This window comes from Manis javanica, chromosome 3 (genome assembly GCF_040802235.1).
Source record: "Manis javanica isolate MJ-LG chromosome 3, MJ_LKY, whole genome shotgun sequence".
NCBI lineage: Eukaryota > Metazoa > Chordata > Mammalia > Pholidota > Manidae > Manis > Manis javanica.
Window position 1 is genome coordinate 166,520,995 of NC_133158.1, and position 19,856 is coordinate 166,540,850.

General features: G+C 41.1%; 1 protein-coding gene across 2 annotated transcripts in view; it reads right to left on the reverse strand.

The window, feature by feature from the left end:
- Positions 1 to 16,734, reverse strand: part of RASA2 (RAS p21 protein activator 2) — a 174,966-nt gene extending 158,232 nt beyond the window's left edge. For both annotated transcript variants that reach the window (XM_037022944.2, XM_037022943.2), the window contains exon 1: positions 16,338 to 16,734. In XM_037022944.2, coding sequence (XP_036878839.2) covers positions 16,338 to 16,719 — 382 coding nt within the window. In that variant the 5' untranslated portion in view covers positions 16,720 to 16,734. The remainder of the gene's footprint in view (positions 1 to 16,337) is intronic.
- Positions 16,735 to 19,856: the final 3,122 nt, after the last annotated feature.

The following is a 19,856-nucleotide window of genomic DNA, read 5'->3' on the forward strand; positions in this document are numbered from 1 at the left end:
AGCCAAGAACTGTTCTTGTGGCTATCAAACCTGAACGATATGTAAGTAGAATTCTTGAAAAAGGAAAAAGTCAAGATTAAAGCATAAACTGCAAAGCAATTTCTCAAAAATGTCCTACTAGGTAAGCTGCAACTCCTCAGTGAGGAAGTCTCACAGAACATAATTAAGGGCCTGTTGTTTTACACAAATTATGTGCATAATAGTTATCATACGGTTATCTATATTGCTGTCATATTAATCACCTCTGACTGGAGCTTAGTCCAGAATAAGAAGTTAGGCAACTATTGTACATGAAAAGGCAAGTTTCGCAAGGTACTGCCAGGCACGTCACTAAGTTGCGGGCAGGATCTTCCTGTGGTTTGCCTTACCCACTTCTGGTTTCACTTCTGAACATGTGCTGATCCCTAAGTCCCCTGCAGCCCCCACTCAAGTAGCAAACCAAACTCTGAAACACAAATGGTAGGAATCTCTCCTAGGGTAGGCCAATGGTTCCTAAAGCTACATGAAGCTGGGCAAGGCTCCTCAGCTGACCAAGAGAGCCCGGCATGGCAAGTAACTGAAGGGCCCAAAGCTAGGTGGTGGCAAAACTAAGTAAGGGCTACACAGGCAAGGCATATATGGGACAGGACTGCTATTTCTGGTGATGATAGCATCCAGGAAGACAAAACAGGACCCATTATCTAGTGTTTCTCGAAAAAAGTGGCACCTGAAGATAAAGAAGCTTCACGCACACAGGTGCATGTACAGGTGTATGGGTATGTATGTGTGTACTCTAGGACAGCCACTCACAAGCACAAACCCACATGAGCAAAGTCATGCAGACAGATGAGCAACATTTTGTGACTCCCCTAACAATACTAAAGATAAATTTTTATAGCATTCCAACATTCTAATTTTATATAAAGTAAAATAGATATTCAATTACATTAGGTCATAACTAACTTAGGGATAATTATGAACTTCTTGACAACTTACATTGCCTCTAATTGTTCTAATTACACTAAAGATAAATTTTTATAGCATTCCAACATTCCAATTTTATATAAAGTAACATAGATACCGAATTAGATTAGACCATAACCAACTTAGGGATAATTATCAAATTCTTAACAACAGAAATATGCCATCAGTTCTTTCCAATCCACCATCTAACAAGTAACTTGGTAGAGAGAAGGCCATGGACTATGGTAACTTAATGAGCTTCTGAAAACCTGGCTCTGCCACTTTGAAACCTGAGCAAATAACTTTTCTGTCTTTTTCTTTGCTAGCGTAGGAATAATAATCTTCATGAAATTGGGTTAAACGAAAAGATTTGCAAAGCATCCTAACATCGTACCTGTAGAAGAGTAAATAGTAAATGTTAGTTCACTTCCCCCATCCACTAAGAAAATTTTATATAAAGTAGAATTGTCCAAATTCAAAAGTAAGAGGTTCTGCACCACTCACACAAAGGATTAAAATTATTCTTTTTACTACAGTACTCTGAAACAAAGCAGAATTTTTTTTAAAAGTCAACTTTTTGAACACAATTGATGAAAACAGGCAAAGCATATGGGAATTCACTATACTATCCTTACAAACTTTTCTGTTTGAAAATATATCAAAATAAAAACTTGGCAGAAATACTGACAGAAAAGTTGACTTTATTTCAATGTGCAGTCAAAATATTAAAAAGCCTAACTAACATTTGATCATCCTTATTTTCTTCAACAGTAAGGCAAGAGAGGCTCTCACAGTTTAAGATTAATATTGTATCAAATTCTTTTTATATAGCCATTTTTTATAACATAACTAATATATAATTACTCACTGTAGAAAATTAAACCCTTACAAATACAGTTGATTCCCTTTGTCACCAGAGGTAAGCAATGTGGTACATCTTTTTAAATCTCTGTACATTTTCCCTTATACATGTAGACAAGATAAACATATTACATGTTGTGCATAATAGTTATGTGCATAATAGTTGCTCTAACAGTTTGCTACTTTTTACTCAACAATAAGTCTTGAAGTTCTTTCCTCTCATACTACAGATGCACCTCATTCCTTTTAGCTGAACAGAATATGTTATGAACATATTACTCAGCCATTTTCCAACTAATGGACACTTAAATTGTTTCTAATTGTTCTGTTTTACCAACAGGGTAACATGAAAATCTTTGCATATACCTCCTCTGTAAATGTATAAGTGTTTCTGTGGGGGAGATATGCAGAAGTACAAACACATAGGTATATACATAAATTTTTAAGATACTGCCAAAATGCTCTCCAACACTCCTTTACCAATATAAACTCACAACAGTGAGGAAAGTACCTGTTTCCCTAAACTCTCACCAAATATTGACATCATCAAGCTTTTCTTTTTTTACAAACTGATGGCTTTTTAAATTTTGTATTTCCCTAATTAAGCTTACCAGTATTTTCTTATATTAACTGACCTTCTGTACCTCCTATTCCTGTGAAATGTCTATTTACAAAGACATTTATTTTTTTCTTGGCATTTTTCTAGTGGTTTTCTTTTTAAAATTTGTATGAACTTTTTATATTTTCTGGACACTAACGAACAGAGGCACAGCACAGAGCATAAAAGGTTAAGAGTTAACAGAATGGACTCTAAAGCCAGTGTGTCCAGTTTAAATATCAGCTCCACCATTCAGTAACTGTTTGATCTTCCTCAAATTACTTGGTTTAGCTATTCTGTGCCTCAGTATTTTCATCTGTAAGATGTGCATAATAACTGTACTCACAGTTACCATGAGGGTTAAATTAATTACTCTGCTTAAAATGCTTTAAAAGTGCCTGGCACACAAGTGTTCTGTAAGTGGGGGGATATGGGGATGGGTCTGGTCTGGACTTGATGCAAATATCTTCTCCCAATCCATTGTCTGTCTTTTTACTCCTGTTTATAAGTCTTTTCACTTACCTTTCCTCAACCAGCTCTTCTTTTCCATCTCTATTCTAGTATCAGAAATCAAAAAAGTAGATGAAACTTACTACCCTCACTGGATCTCACAATCAACCACTCCTTAAGAATAAACACAGTACCAAATGATTTCACTCATCTGTGGAGCATAAGAACAAAGCAAAAACTGAAGGAACAAAACAGCAGCAGCAGACTCACAGAATCCAAGAATGGACTGACAGTTGCCAAAGGGAAAGAGACTGGGAGGTGGGGGGTGGGAAGAGAGGGAGAAGGGGAATAAAGGGCATTATGATTGGCACACATAATGTATGGGGGGGCATGGGGAAGGCAGTATAGTACAGAGAAGGCAAGTAGTGACTCTGTAGCATCTCACTACACTGATGGACAGTGACTGTAATGGGGTATGTGGTGGGGACTTGATAATGGGGAAAGAATTTAGTAACCACAGTGTTGCTCATGTACTTGTATACTAACGATACAAAAAAAAATTGAGAGTTCTAGATGACAGTTGGTCCCACAGTTTAAAAAAAGATGGATTTGTGTAATTCCTGTCAGTTTATAAATCATTCACATAAGTATCACCAGTATGCAACAAAAATCCTATTTATTTTAATCATTTTAAGAAACAAATCCTAAGAAAAATACATAAATAAATAAACACAGGTATGAGCCAAAGCATCAAATTTTTAAAAATCTTTCCACTAAAAAAATAGCTCTCTTACTTCATAGAGCAGTCCCACAAATCAGTTAGAAGATTGATAATCCTGAAGAAAAAAGTATAATCAAAATAAACAGGTTCACCAAAAAAATAGAAATAAAAATACTGAGATTCTCAAAGTGCAAATTAAAACTATAGACTAGACATTCCTTTTCATCTTAAGACAAGAAGATCAAGAAGTTTAAAAATATACACTATGTGGGTATGAAGAAACAGGCATTTATACTGTTGGTGGGAGTAGATTGCTATAGTTCTTTGAAAAGCAATTTGGCATTACCTTTATAAAATAAAAACCACACATACATTCATCAATTTAATATCTAAGAATTTATCTTACAGATATACACATGTACTCCTATTAAAGATGTTATACCAAGGTTATCTATTACAATAACAGTTGCAAGAGCAAAGAAAGGAAACAATCTACATGCCCGCCAGTGGGAACTAGTTAAATAAACTGGTATATCCAGATGATGAAATATTAGACAGCTGTTAAAAAATGAGGCAACTTCCTATGTACATGGATATGTAAAATCTTCAAGTACTATTAAGTGTAAAAACATCAAGATACAAACATTGTGTATATTTTGGTATGATTTGTACATTGATGAGAGAGATATAAATATTCATACACTTATATTTATAAATAATCTCTGTGAAGATATACAAGAAACTGGTAATGCTTGCTTCTGGACAGGGAATGGATAGGGGACAAGAGAAGTAAAAAAAAACAAACCCTTACTTTTCAATGTATACTCTTGTACCTTTTGAGTTTTGTGCCAGGTATTTGAATTATCTAATCAAATAAATAAATAAATCTTAAAAATAAATAAATTAAAACCTCCCTTTCACTACACCAGATTTTCTGCTGGTACTCTTTAAATGGCCATACACAATAGGCTGCTATCATTTAGGTAGTTTGTGACCAGTCTTCAACTGGCAAAAGCAGAGGTTCACCATCCTAACTGCCCATTAGCACCCCCCGTGGAACGTTTCAAACCTACAGATGTCCAGGTACCATCCTGGAAATTCTGACTCAGTTGTTCTGGAGCAGATCTTGGCATGAGAATTCTTAAGTTTACAGGTGACACTGATGGGTAGTCAGACCTGAGAACAGCTGAGTTAGAGCACAGCAGAAACAGGTAAACATTCAGGCTCAGTCTTCCCCTCGGTCACAACCACAGTTCCATCACTAATCCTAAGCAATTCACAAAGTTCTAAACAAGGAGCATATGCATGTATGGACAGCACAATGAAAATCTATTACTACCACTTGGATTTACTAGATAGTAATCTTCACACACTAAATGTGGTACATATGCAGCATTCATACTAATGAATTCACCCTACACAGCATTTTAGAAAGAACTCTGATAGTGTGTGGACTAGTGCCCAATAGGCCATTAACTGTGTGACACTTCAAGTTTCTAGGTGTCAACTTCTTCATTTGTAAAATGAGGGACAGAACAAGATGTGCTGTCTACCTTCCAGCTCTAAAACGCATAATTCTCTAAGAATACAGGTGTCTAAGAGCAACTACTGCTTAGCATAGACTTTAGGATGACTAGTAATGACTGACCTTTTTCATCCTATTCACAGCTTAGACCCAATTCATAGTCCAGTGGGCTAGTACCCTAACAGACACTCAGATATCTACTATTTACTGCTGTATAAATTAATGATTACAGAAAAAACATTTTTAAGATTCAAACAATCTAACCTTAAATATTTTTAAAGTAGTACATCTTATGCAAATCAGGTATACATACATTTAAACACTAAAATAAAAGCATATGATGTACTGTCTTAAAGTAAATGGTTCAAGTTAAAAAGCAGTAATCAAAGACTTAGTGTTAGAAGGGATATAAAAAACCCACATCCAAACCTTTCATTTTACAAGAAAATGGGAGCTCAGCAAAGTTAAAGAATTTGCCCAAAGTCATTCTGTCATTAAAGATATCCTTATAACCAAGCTCACAGTAAAAATTTGTCAATTATTGTTCACTAATATTTGTATGTATATTGGTATAACCTTATAAGGTATATTATTTTAGCTAGGGATTTTTTGATGACTAAAATGACATACAAAGCTAAAGATATATCAATTTTTTCATGTATATAGTTTCTTAATTTAGTCAATGACTATGTAACAAAATTGTTAGCAGCTTTCAAAAGAGCACAGAACTTTAGTAGATAAAACGTGTAATCTGATATTACCAACCAACTCCATAAAGCACATAAACAAGGAAACAAGATTAGCATCCATGACTAAAGGATAAAACAATAGTTTTATTTAAGCTACATTAGTTCCACAGTCTCTTAAAGTCTATTCAAAGAACTTAGTTAACAAAAACAAAAAAACACTATGAACTCATTGAGGTTTACCTCCTGTCTTCCTGAGAGCAAATGATTACCAGACTGCTCTGCAAACTTTACAAAGAACTCTTTTCTCTCATTTCTACCCATCTGAAACATGTATTCTTCCTCCGTCCTAAATAATTCATCATCTCATTTCAAATTTATGACAATAAGGAATTCTTGGTATGAACAAACCTTTCTGTAATCTTTCCCTCTTTCTATTAATTTATTGAATAACTTATTTCAAATATCTGATAATACTTAATTCTTAGCATAAACTTTTTCATTTCTCAATTCTATTGCATGATCAATAAAATGTTTTGATTTATACTTTATTACCAAGAAACCCAAATCTACCATAACAAATAAAAAGTTAATGTGTATGACTATGAGATTTTCTTTTTTCCAGACTCAGAACAAATCTGCAACAATATTCATGTAATATAGTCAGGTAACAATATTCAAATCCCCTAATAATAAGCTATCAAAAAGACAAATACCAAATGATTTCCCTCATTTGTGGAGTATAACAATGAAGCAAAACTGAAGGAAAAGAATGGCAGCAGACTCAGAGACTCCAAGAATCAACTAGTGGTTACCAAAGGGGAGGGGTGTGGGAGGGTGGGTGTGGAGGGAGGGAGAAGGGGATTGAGGGGTATTTATGTTTAGTACACATGGTGTGGGGGATCACTGGGAGAACAGTGTATCACAGAGAAGGGAAACAGTGGATCTCTGGCAACTTGCTGCACTGATGGACAGTGACTGCATTGGGGTATGGGTGGGGACTTGATAATATGGGTAAATGTAGTAACCACATTGTTTTCTCACGTGAAACCTTCACAAGAGTGTATATCAATCATACCTTAATAAAAAAAAAGTAAAAAAAAAGCTATCAAAGCATTTAGAAATATTTAATATTTTTTTCTAATGAGGCAACTTTGGCACCAGTTCAAATCTAAGCTCAGCTGGCACTGTGATTTTGAAAGGGATGAACTTCCTGCCACACCCATGTAGTTTATTTTAATAATACTATTATCTTCTAGTTTGTTTAGCTGTAAAATTTACAAAACACTTTCATATCTGGTTTCTCAAAACTTCCTGATGATAACGGAGATGTATGGCATCTTCCAAAGGCTTATTCTGTCATAGTGTAACTAATACAATTAAAAAAGAAAAATAAGAACAACATTGAGTTCTACCTTGGAAGAACTCACAGTCTAATGGGGAAAATAAATGATCTCTGAAATGTGCTATAATGAAATGGACAAGAAATTATGATTTCCCAGCAGTACAATAGCCCCAACATTCTCTCCAGGGATGGGGACAGCAGTGCCCCAAAGAAGGAGATGACATGGAGCAGACTTTTGAAGGGTGAGCAGGAGTTCCCTGACATAAATATGAGGTGAAGGAAAGAAGAAAGACATTCCCAGGTAGAGAAAACAATATACACAAATAGCTAGTGATGAAGCATTATTCCCATTTTAAAGATGAAGAAGACAAGCTCAAAGGTAAGTGAGCTGCCTAAAGTCACATGAATAATTAACAACATATGATACACAATACAGGTCTTCTGATTCTAATCACGTTTGTACACCAGGAAAAGCCAGTATATGTTAGATAAGAACATCAGATAAGGATTAGTTTTTATTTCCTTTTCTACTTCTTCCTCAGAGATGGTCCATGTCTGACCCATCTCCTGGAGAGGGGAGAAATATTTGAAGAGGATTTATTAAATCCTGAAATCAATCTTGTGAGACAAAGTGTTTTTACTATACCCATTTTACATACGAGAATACAGAGGCACACAAAGGTTAACAAAAGTTGGAAATAAAGCAAAGATCATACCCAGGTGACTAACCTATAAACTCAAGCAATTAATCAGACCCCTCAGGTCCTATTTTGCCAAATAACCCTAAGTCATTCTTCACCTGAAACTATCAGGGAGACCAAGTGAGCTTTTGGGACACATCATGATCCCACACATCTCACTCTTCACACAACTTGTCAGATTTTGCTCCTCCCTTATCAAACTGGTTTCCCTTGAGCACATAAAGTGGTGTGTAAAGTGGCACGGACTCTTTCATCAACGTTTTTATAATCTGATTTAACTGGACAAGAGCAAACTTAACAGAAAACAGTAATCAAAAAGGACGATACCACAAAATAACAGCATGAAGCCAAAGTATAAAGGAGAAAGCCCTAATCGCCCTCTTTTGCTGGATGGGGAGGGAAGCAATACAAAAGTGCTTCAGGTGAGCAAGCATACCTGCCACTCACTGCACATTAAGTATGGACCAAAGGATGGAGTCTGGTGTATACCCTTAATTTTCCCTATCAAGAGTTCATTTGAACTCTAGGACATCCAACACCCCTTGAACATTAAGGAGGCAGTACATTTGGAACTGCTGTGGTTTCCTAGGGCACTAAAATGACCTAGGGAATTGGGAATCAGCATATAAGACAAAACATTGTCAGCAACACTGAATTTACTAATGTGAATTGATTGCTTGAAAATGACCACAAATGGGTTTTCACCTTGTGAAGTATATGGGAAAATTAATAAATACTGGAATGAAACCCCTGAAGGTTGTGGACTATTATTTCCAGAACTTTAAAGATACAAATCAATCCATCCTTACTTTTTACTGGTATGACTTGGAATTGAAGGGTCCTACCCAAGACCAGGAAAATGAACATTTCCTATTAGGCTAACTTTCAGCCCTATGGATTTCTAATTCTCCAGATCTGAGGCTCTCAATCAGCAGTTTGGAATCTGCCAACACATCTCTAAGCTGGTGGGGACTATCAAGTTTTCCCTAGGTCTCCCCCATATGATGGAAGAGAATTCTAGCTGACATGGTTACCCTCCACCCTCAGATTGTTTAAATATCTTCATGACTGTCAGAACCACCATTATCCCATTTCTGTAACTTTAGTACCTGTTAAAAGACTCTTCCAGGCTCCAAGCTGCAACCCTGCAAAACCCATATGTCAGTTTCAGAGAAACAGAAAACATCTCTTTACAGTGTTGGTCAACCGACTCTGGATTACAACAGTTGAAAGAATGGGAAAGAAACAGCACTCAATGACCAGAGCTATAAACTGAGCAATCCAAGAAAAAAGAAGACACTCAATGAATTAATAGGCAATACTTTAACTCTGGTTAAAGTGGTAATGTAATTCCCAGGGCCTGGATAATCAATCTCCAAGTCAGGGTAGTGGGGCTGCTCTAAGCATAGAAACAAAGTTGTTTTTTATTTGTAGGCCCAAGTTCACTCACACTGATATCCCTTACTGTGGTATCTTTGCGATGGAGCAGGTGAAAGTGCAGGGCACCTAAGTCCTTCTGGAAACTGCCTAACCCTAACTCTCAATTCCAAAACAGATGTGTATGTAGTTCAATGACATGACCTGCAGCTATGCCTAGCATCAGGTGATACTAAAGTTTAAATGGGTAAAAATTTGGAAAATTAGATCAAGGGGGCAAAGTCGGGCCCATTTAATAGTTTTCCCAAATATTAGAGATATTCAAATATTAAGTACAAGACAATCTAAATTCTGAAGAGATTTTATACCCTAGAATGTTAGGAACTAAAATCTTAACAAGATCTACTACTCTGGTGTCATTTTCCAGATTTTAAGAACTGTAATCTACTAAGAGCTCTAGGACTACTTCTGGGAATAAAAAGGTGAAAAATGTAACATGTCTGTTTCTGAGGTTTAAGAAAATCCCAAATACTTGAAAAGGGGGAGGAACCTTAAAAGAGGAAAGTGGGAGAATCAAAACTCAATCAATAATATCACTATTCAGGAATGAAAGAATATAGTAATTTATCCTCCATTTGCCCCATGGTCCCAAGCACATAAACCTGTGAGAATTATGCCTGGGCTTGCCTGGGGCTTGACTGGGCTTACCCGCCGTATCTCTAAACATCCCGACCCTCCCCCAAAGCAGCAGGCCAAGCGGATCCACAATAAAAGGCACCATGCTGCTGCCCGCCCCCCCCCCACCCACCCTTTCTGTGTGTCTGTCTGTCTCTCTGCTGCCCTCTCCCTCTCTTTGTCTCTTGTCTGTCTGTCCCCCTGCTCTCCCTGCTCTCTCTCTCTCTCTGCGTTTCCCGCTGCTCTCTGCTGCTCCCTCTCTCTCCCCCCACCCCCCTCTGGGGCAGCCACTCTCTCCTTCAGATAATAAAGTCTCTTGCGTGGGCCCGTGTCTCCTGAGTCATTCTGGGTAAGGAGGGTCATGGCGAGATACCCTTTCATTGGTGCCATGACTTGGATGAGGCTCTCCCATTGACTTTGCTCTTCCACCGGGAGCCTGAGTTGCTCTGGGAACCCTCACTGTCCAATCCTCCTCCACGGACAGGCTCACCGTCCATTTCCCCGGCTCGTCTTCTCACCCAACACCGGCCTTCGATTTGGTGAGTCTCCCCTTCATGGCCAACTTAAATGTCCCTTTGGAACCTGGGAAGTGACCATTGAGTGTCTGGCACCCCCAAGGGCTCCTCTGTGACAGGGGCACCCCCAACCACGACTTTCAGAGTCATGGTTGATCCCCATAGTTGACCCTTCTCTGCCTCCCCATGGTGAGAATCCTCATCCACTGAGGCCCGGTCTCCCTTTATCTACGTTTCTACTCAACTTGAAAACTCCTGGTACCAGGTACCGAGCTCCCTGGCGTTTTCGCCTCGACCCCCAAGTTAGAGGTGGTGACGACCCCCTAACTGTGCCTGGTCTTCTCCGCGACCTTCTCAATCACTCAGGGATGCCTCAGCGACTTCTGAATGGTCTCGTTCTCACCATGGGATCTGGCTCCTCCATTCCCAGATTCACCACTAGGGTGCTTACTCAATAATCTAAAGCCCCTCCACCTCACTCCAGACCTCAAACCTGTTCGCTACTGTAATGAGATCTGGCCACAATATCCCTTGGACAATCAGTCTAAATGGCCCCCCCAATGGCTCTTTAGATCCTAAAATTCTCCATGACTTATACAACTTCTGTGAGTGTACGGGCAAATGGGAAGAGATCCCATATATCCAGGCTTTCTTCTACCTCCGAACCAAGCTCTCTGTCTCCCCTGCAATCCTAAACACCTACTACTTGCCTTAAAGTACACACCCCTAAGCTTTTTCACATTCCCAAATATCCTCAACTGCCTATAAAACTCCTAGACAATGCACCACCATGTGCTCTCTTGTCCCCTTCTAGCTCACACCAGGAGCTCTGTCTGTCCTCTCACTGTATCATTATGTCTCAATCTATACGTTTGTGTCTAAGTGTGTAAATGAAAAATTTTTTTCTACCTCTGGATGGTATTAATAAAAATTGATTTAAAGACAAGCGCTTGTAAAAATTGGGCATTCTAAAATTTCCAGAAAATTCTAATAGAGGATATTAAGCATTAATGCTAATTTAAGTTGAACTGAAATAGATATGTCCTTATGGTTATCAGCTGCCTAAGTTTTCCTAAAGTCATTTAAGTTGATAGTATCTGTTAAATCTTTCAAAGAAAAAATGCTTAAAGTGAAGTGTAGCTTTGACTAATGTGAATAACTATTTAAGCAAGTGCCTTAAAACTTTTAACAACTTCCCAAAATCAAATGCAAAAAAGTGCTTTTTACCTCTAGTTCACTCTGATATTTTCCAGAGGGCCCCTGGAACATGTCAGAGGAATTTTTTCTCATTGGAGAAAGTATTTGGCTAATTTAGCTTGTTTTACCTGCTTAATTTCCTGGAAGGCACTATCACAGAGAATGATGCTAAACTTTGTTACTGAATGTTTTATGTTACAGAAATATCCAAATTTCCTTATGACAACTGTCTTACAGTAAGCTCTCATCAAATCTTTAACCACTGTCATTTGTAAGTCTTTTGTCATCTATACTCACTGTTTTATTACTGCTAAACTAGTAAAAAACTAGATTTCAGCAGAACAGGTATTAGTTACATAGGATTAAGTAAACTAAGGAAGATAATTTTGTAGCTTTTTGTTTCAAATGTTGATAGTGTTTCAAACTTTTTCTCTTACGCTGACAACAGTTTAGTAAATGACTGCCTTTATAACCACAATTGAAACTTTATCTTTCTCTCTACCTGATCCCTCCAGAATTTAAAAACTCTCAGTGACTTTTTATATTTCATGGCACTATGCTTATTTGCATAAGTTCAATAAGAATCTGCTTTCCTTGTAAGGGGACCAATTAAAAACACCGGTTATATTACCAAGGCTTTGACTGGAACATCATACCTGAGAGACATGTGTGTAAACTCAGATATGAACAGACAGCTTTAAGGAACTAAGATTGACTTTATAAAGCCAACAAAGCCCCTTAGAAGAACTGGCCTGGTACCTTGCTTACAGAGTTCCTAGCAGCCTTACCAGGTGAGTAAGGAAGGTCACTTCCTGGCAGGTGAAGGAAACTCAGGAATGTCTTGGGAACCTCAAGAAGAGAGGAATTCACCCAAATCTACAGGTACTGCAGACACAACCTGATGGCAAGTCTGGCTTAGCTGTCCGGTCTCAAGAAACCCTTAAAAGTTCAATCTGAAATTCCTTATAAAAAGTTCCAGCAAAGCACATTTAAAAGATCCCATGTAATCAATTACTCTTCTTGCTGTACTTACACAAATAATCAAGCCAACTGTTAATTATTTTCTTAACCTGGTTACTTCTAATAAAAATGAGGGTGATTTTAGAGAAAAGTATTGTTTCAATAATGCAGTCTTATCTATACTAAATCCTAATACTAGTCATTGAGATGTAAACTCGATCCAGAATTCTAGTTTCCCCATGATACCTGGCTATAATTCTCAATTAGACTCTTAATATTTCTAGTTCTCATATTCAGTCATGCATTCTTAATCTCAGCAAGTTTGTCCTTCCAGAATGGAAAATCCAACTCCAGATGTTGCTACTTAACCTAATAACAATTTGTTCTATCTTGCCTAGAAGCCACAAAACTGCAAATAGTAATAGAAATGAAACCCAGAATAAAAGCACCAACCTTCCGAGGCCCTCTTAACTGACCAGTGATGGAGACCTAGCTGCACCCTTTACTGCGCCCCTCTCAGCATGAAGCAGCCAGAGCGGTCGTCGCCCCTGTTCCCTAGCAGCAGCTAAGGTCTCCATCTGTAGAGGGGAGAATGAGACAGGGACCATAGGCTTGGAATAAGGTGAGAGCCTCTGTAGAATGCAAGGCAGGATATTTGTAGTCAGAGCAATGTAACTACATGCTAAGAAACACCCCCCCCTACTAAAACTATGTTGAACATTAAACTCTAGAATCATTCTTGAGTGAGATAAATTAATGTTCCCCAGATAAAGAAGAGTAGCACATGTTTTATTATGCTAATCATTTGTAATTGTGTATAAGATTTACTTTAGCATACTAAAAGGCCCAAGCCTATGTGCTGTCTTTTCTCCTTCAGATCTGACGAGGTTATTTTGCAAACTGAGCAACTAACTTAGCATGCAAACCCAGCTGTAGACGGCATAGTAAAAGGCAGGATTCTTTAGCAAATAGACAATACCTTAGCCCTCCTTGGGAGCTGAACAAGCAGCCTTTTGATATGATCCCAGACCAAGACACCGGTATCCCAGATTTTTCCCAGAGAAAAATCGAGGCAGGAGATTCCTTATGTTGTTACTTTTTAATATTCAGAGAACACTTAATAAGTCCTTCCCCAAGGCTTTAAAGTTAGTCCCCACCTTTTTGGACAGACTCTAGCACAATACCTCAAATCCCTTACACTCTCGAGCTCCACCCTTCTTCAATATGTAGATGATCTCCTCCTGCACAGTCCCTCCCTACAAACCTCTCAACAGGATACTATTCTCCTTTTAAACTTTCTCTCAGAACACGGCTATCGGGTCTCACCCTCCAAAGTTCAACTGTCCGCCACTCAGGTCACTTACCTGGGAGTTCAGCTCTCCCCATGCTACAAGGCATTTACCATAGACAGGAAAAAACTTCTCCAAACCATGTCCATTCCAAACACCAAGCAACACCATCCCCAACTCCCAAATGGCAAAGACCATACACAATAATCCTTTCCACGCCAACTGCAGTTAAACTCCAGGGTCTTCTCCATTAGATACACATCTCCCACCTTAAGCTGTTTGTCTCAGCTTATTCTCCTCCCACCGAATCTCCCACAGGTTCCTACTCCTCCACCCTGACGGGACCTCTTACTCTCGCATTTCACGCTGCTCATCTCCACTTCCACTCATCGCTGAAGAAGTTTCTGCCCGCACGGAGTCCTAAGACCTCCCTTACAACCGCCATGCCTCATGCTTCAAGATCATTAACCCTGGTCTCAACACTTATTCTCTCACCAGACCTATCTTCCCAATGCCAGCCCTTTCTTCTCTTTCAGACTGTCCAAAAGATTGCACCATCAAGGATTCCCTTTGCCCTACAGGTTGCTTTTCTGTCTACACATATGTCCCCAAAGAATGCTAATAATTCAGCCACCCTATGTAAACATAGCAATCAGCCCAAATGCAAAAAAATTCTAACCAAACCTTAACCAGCTTATATTACAGGATTACCAACCCCTCTCCAAAAATGATGATCCTTATTGAACCTGGAAAATGCCACCGCCACTGCAGACCAAGGACTCATCTGAGGACCAACCCCCATCAGTACAAAAATGAACTTCTTTGCCCCTAATCAGCAGGAAGCATTTACTGAAGACTGACCTTCACCCCTTCCCAAATCCTCTACCACTTATAAAACAGAAAAGGGAGGGATGTAAGAATATAGTAATTTATCTTCCATTTGCCCCATGGTCCCAAGCACATAAGCCTGTGAGAATTATGCCTGGGCTTGCCTGGGGCTTGACTGGGCTTACCCAGCCTTATCTCTAAACATCCCCACCCTCCCCCAAAGCAGCAGGCCAAGCGGATCCACAATAAAAGGCACCACGCTGCTGCCCCCCCCCCACCCTTTCTGTGTGTCTGTCTGTCTCTCTGCTGCCCTCTCCCTCTCTTTGTCTCTTGTCTGTCTGTCCCCCTGCTCTCCCTGCTCTCTCTCTCTCTGCGTCCCGCTGCTCTCAGCTGCTCCCTCTCTCTCCCCACCCCCCTCTGGGGCAGCCACTCTCTCCTTCAGATAATAAAGTCTCTTGCGTGGGCCCGTGTCTCCTGAGTCATTCTGGGTAAGGAGGGTCGCGGGGAGATGGAAGAGGGAAGTTTTACATCCTGTGCAAAAAAGAGCATTGTTAGCTATTTTAATACAAAGCGATTTTCTTCATACAAAGTAAAAAGTACACCTCGTAACTAAGGGTTACTTACATAAAATACGAAGTACGTTTCCAACCTAAGGATACTGAATAAAGAAAATAAAACTGATTTTTGACAAAAACAAAAATCAGTTTTATCGATCTATCTTACAAACAGGAAAAAAAAAAAGTTTCTTCTGAATAAACTACTGTAAAAAGAGCAACCTGATGCCAAGGGGTCATTTCAAAAATAAAGATCCAAACGACTCAACTCAAACGGTCTGTCTCTGAGCAAAAAGTCTGTAGTAAGCCAACTAGTGTGGCTCGCTCACAACAGTAACACTTAAATGCATGAGAAGGAAAGGAATTAAGTGGGTTAAGTGAGGGCTGGATGACTGTGTTGTGAGACCTGCTCACAGGAAGCCACTACATCCTGCCTCAAGTGCCTGTCAATCACGCCGTCTCCCGATTCAAGTCCCCACCGCAGCGAGGTGGGGCGAGTACAGGTGTCCGGCCCCGAGCCCCTCCCCGCACGCTCGCTCGCTCGCGGACACCCGGTGCGGTGGCCACTCGCGTCCCAGGGCGGCCTGTTTCCTCCAGCTCAGGGCGCCTTTTTCAACCTCGCACAGGCTCGAAAGCCCAGGAAACAGGCAGCCCCCTCCTTTCGGGCCAGCCCCACTTCCCCGCCCTCCTCACCCCCCTCCGGCCGCGCCTCCTGGCAATTACCACTCGGCTCCCACCTCGGGGCCGCTCCCGGGCGCCAGCAGCCGCCCGGAGGCCTGCGTCTGAGGGCGGCCGGAAGCGCCTCACGCCCCCGGCCCAGCCGCCCCCGTGTCCAGGCCGGGCCCCGGAGCCTCACGCCTCACGCCAGCGTCCCCCCTCCCGGGCAGATCCCCTGCTCTTCACTCCCTCCGCACAGAGGAAGCCCCAGCCCACGCCGCGCCGTCGAGGCGACGCCTCCCCAGAGCGGCCCCCTCCCCGCCTCCCCCGTGAGAGTCCTGCCCGCGCGCCTCGCCCGGCCCCGGTCCTTCCCGTCTCCGCGCGCCCGCCGCCCCCTCAGCCCCCGGCCGCCGCCGCTGCCGCGGTCTGGGTCTCCTCAACCGGGCCCTCGCTTACAGATCTTGCCCCGCAGGCTCTGCAGCACGCGGACTTCGCGACTGTCCTCGTTCCCGGCCTCGGGCTCTGCCGTCGCAGTCGCCGCCGGCGCCTCGGAAGAAGCCGCCGCAGCAGCAGGCGCCGCCGCCGCCGCCATGGTGCCGCCCGGCCCGTGCCGCAGCCCTGCCGCCTGCGTAGCCGGCGAGGCGGAGCCCAGCGGGGGCCTAGGCTGGGGCCGCCGCGAGCCTGGCCCCGCCCCCGCGCCTCGGCCCGGCTCGCCCCGCCCCCACCCCACCCGGGCCCCACGGGCAGCCCCGCCTCCACGAACCCGGGAGGCGGAGGCCGACCGAGCTCCTGACTCTTTCCTCTTCTTTGCGGCTTTAGGAGCCCAGGCACTCGCCATGTGTAGCTTCAGGTGTGGCTCTGAGCAGCCTTGAAACCCCAGTACCGCGGGCCTCCCGAAATCCCCAAATCCGCTTGGGAATTAAACTCCCCCCAACAAACGGACTTCCACATCCCGTGATGCGCAAGGGAACCTCCCTGTGAGAAGAAAATAAAATGGAATTTGACAGTTCAGTGGACCTCAAAACTACCTTGTTCAAAAGGAATCAAGAGGTGTATTAGAGACTCCCCCAATAATATCCACGTGCCCTCTACCCCAATCCACACACCACACACAAAAATCCTACTTTTAAGAAAGAACACTGTTTGCTCTGAGAAAGCTGGTTCAATAAAGGGTCCCGCCTCCCCAATAAGTGGGCTTGTGAAAATGTTGATCGACACTAGGAAATTTGTAAATCTTTCACTGGTTGTTAGCTCTGTTTCAAGGGAACTCTTTACAGTGAGTAAACTGCATGAAAATACCCTGGTAATGGGATGAGGAAGATGATTTCCTGGTCTTGAGGTTAACTGAGCTGCCCTAAGAAAAAACTGTGACAGGGGAGTTGTTTACCTGGGCAACAAAAGGAATCAGTCTGTCAACAGATATTTTTCGAGGGTCAGAGATAGCCTCAGAGACCACACAAGGGTCAAGGTGAAGAGAGCCCCAACCCTCCAGCAGCTCAGTCTGGAGGAGACCAGGAAAAGAAGAGAGGCACTGGGACAAAAGAGCTGAGATGAGGAAAGGGGAGTCAGGCAAGGCCTTCCTGGGGAATGAGCTGTGAATGAAGACAAAGGGGAAAGGCAGAAATGTGGAAGGAGTAGAAGCCCCTTGAGCAAAGGCTGAGCAGCCAGAGGGAATGTCTTTAGTATGTGCCTGTAACTGAGGAGCGATGCTTCCAGTTCTGCGTGTGTTGGTGATGACCTATACGTGGTTTTCACACTTTGGAAAAAGTGAACGTACCTCCTCTTAGTTGGATGTTTTGCTGTCATTTCAAACAGTAAATTTCAAAACTTAATTCCCTACCTTCCTTTCTGAAGCTGAGTTCACAGCCATATTCTGGTATCGGGGCTAGAAAAGTTGACCCTTTAAAATTCCTTGTCCTAGTACTGTTTTCAGTTGCCACATCCTTCTGATTCTGCTGAACTCTGTTCTCTCTCTTCCTTCCTTTCCATTCCCAGTCATTGTCCTTGTTAAGTTCATCCTTCGTTGAGTAGTTTTAACATGTTATAGTTTTTTTGTTTTTTGTTTTTAAAAAGGCATGAGCTTATGAGACAGACTTAGGTTGGAGGCTGAGTCTACTTTTACACGTCTGATTTGTTCAAGTTACTCAGCCTTTTTAACCTGTTTTTTAAACAGTAAAATGGGAATGCTGTATTTACTCTTCCCTCTTCAAAGGGTTATTCTGGGGATTAAGTACTTACTGAGAGCTAGGCACATAGTAGGATTAACTCAGTAAACGTTGCGTCACGCTCTTGACTGGAACGCTTATCATAGGTCTCCCCCATCCCTCTCATTCCTTCTACAGAAATTAATCTCCCTAAAGCAAAAATTGGAGTTTGTCAGTTGTCTGCTCAAAAAAAAAAAACGTCAATGGCTTCATTCATCAAGCTGGGAGCAAGCTACACTACAGGTCATGAAGAGTGCTAGAAATGACTAAAGAATAAAGTTCAAATTCCTCAGGCAAGTGTTCAGGGTCGGGACAGGACCCAGCCTACCTAACTCCTCTTACCTCCAGCCGCACGAGCCACTTCACCTACCAGCTTGACTTAACAGAGGGACCTTCTTCTTGCCTGGCCAAATGCTACCCCATCTATCTATCTTTCTCTCACAAACAGAGGTTTTATTTGTACCTTTTGGTGCCATTGATCACTTTGTACATGATATTATGTACCTTTGTACTTTTTTATCTCTTCTCTTAGATTTTTTTTTTAACTCCCTCAATAAATACCTGTTGAATGAATGGATTAAATCATATTAGCTCACTTACTTCCTCTACTCTGCAGACTTGAAGTTTTCCTGTTTTGAAAATTTAGATTCACATTTGTTATTCATTATCATATGTGTCCAAATGGTTAACATAGGTATCATAAACTTTAATAACACATCATATAATTTGACATTAAAAACTAGTTCTTAAAAGCTTCTTGTTTTCTTTAAAACAGCAATATCTGTACCAGTTTCTCCTGATTTCCCTTCTTTTTCATTAGCTTAGCCCCAAGGCCATAACTGTATTATTAAATTGTTACAAAAGGTATGAAAACAATTTTACATGAAGTGACAAAAAGTGAAGTCTCTTTTTATTTTCTTCCTGTCTTCCTCTCACAGATTTCAGATTATCACACTGTTTTGCTAAAACTCAGAAACTCCATTTTTCCTTCATCCAAAATCATTCCTAATTCTGAATAAACATTTAAGGACATAAACATTATTTTACTAATAACTGGTCTGCTTTGCAGAGACATTAGCAGAGTCAATGTTTCCTTTATGTAAAATAATGGGGAAATAAAATTTTGTAAAGGCTAATAAGATTTAATACACTTCCAAGTACAATTACAAGAAGGCTGTACATCTCCCTCTCTTTATTGCCCTTGCATTGTGTTTTAAATTCATCTAGAGTTCCTCTCATTTCTTCACGATATTTAGTAACTGGAACGATATGGCATCATGCACAAACTTGCACTTCACTTCCTTCCTCAAATTATTAATGAATGTGTTTAAAGCCAGCACTCCTATCTCTACCCCCTCCATTCTGCTGAGCAACCATTCACTACTGTCTTTTCCTATTTCTTCACCAGTTTTTAACCCATTCAGTCATTTTTGCCCGTAAACTGGCTTGCCTCACGGTGGCTGCAGTAGGAAAACTGCACTGCCTGTTAATAAAAATATGTCCTGCAGCTAGAAACTAATTCCAGAACTTGTCAGTTATACTACACTGTCTTGAATCACTGCCTACCAATGTATAACACGACAATATAACGTATATCCCCTGGTCCTGAGTTTATTTTCTTTCTGATGAGTTGGGGAAGAGAAATCTGCTTGCTTTTTAATATTTAAACTTGGATCATGTTCATAGGGCTGTATGTTCATGAGGCAGAACTATTTTTGGTGACCCGAGTGGGAAGGCAAGTTCTTGTGGTCATTGTTGACTTAATCTCCCC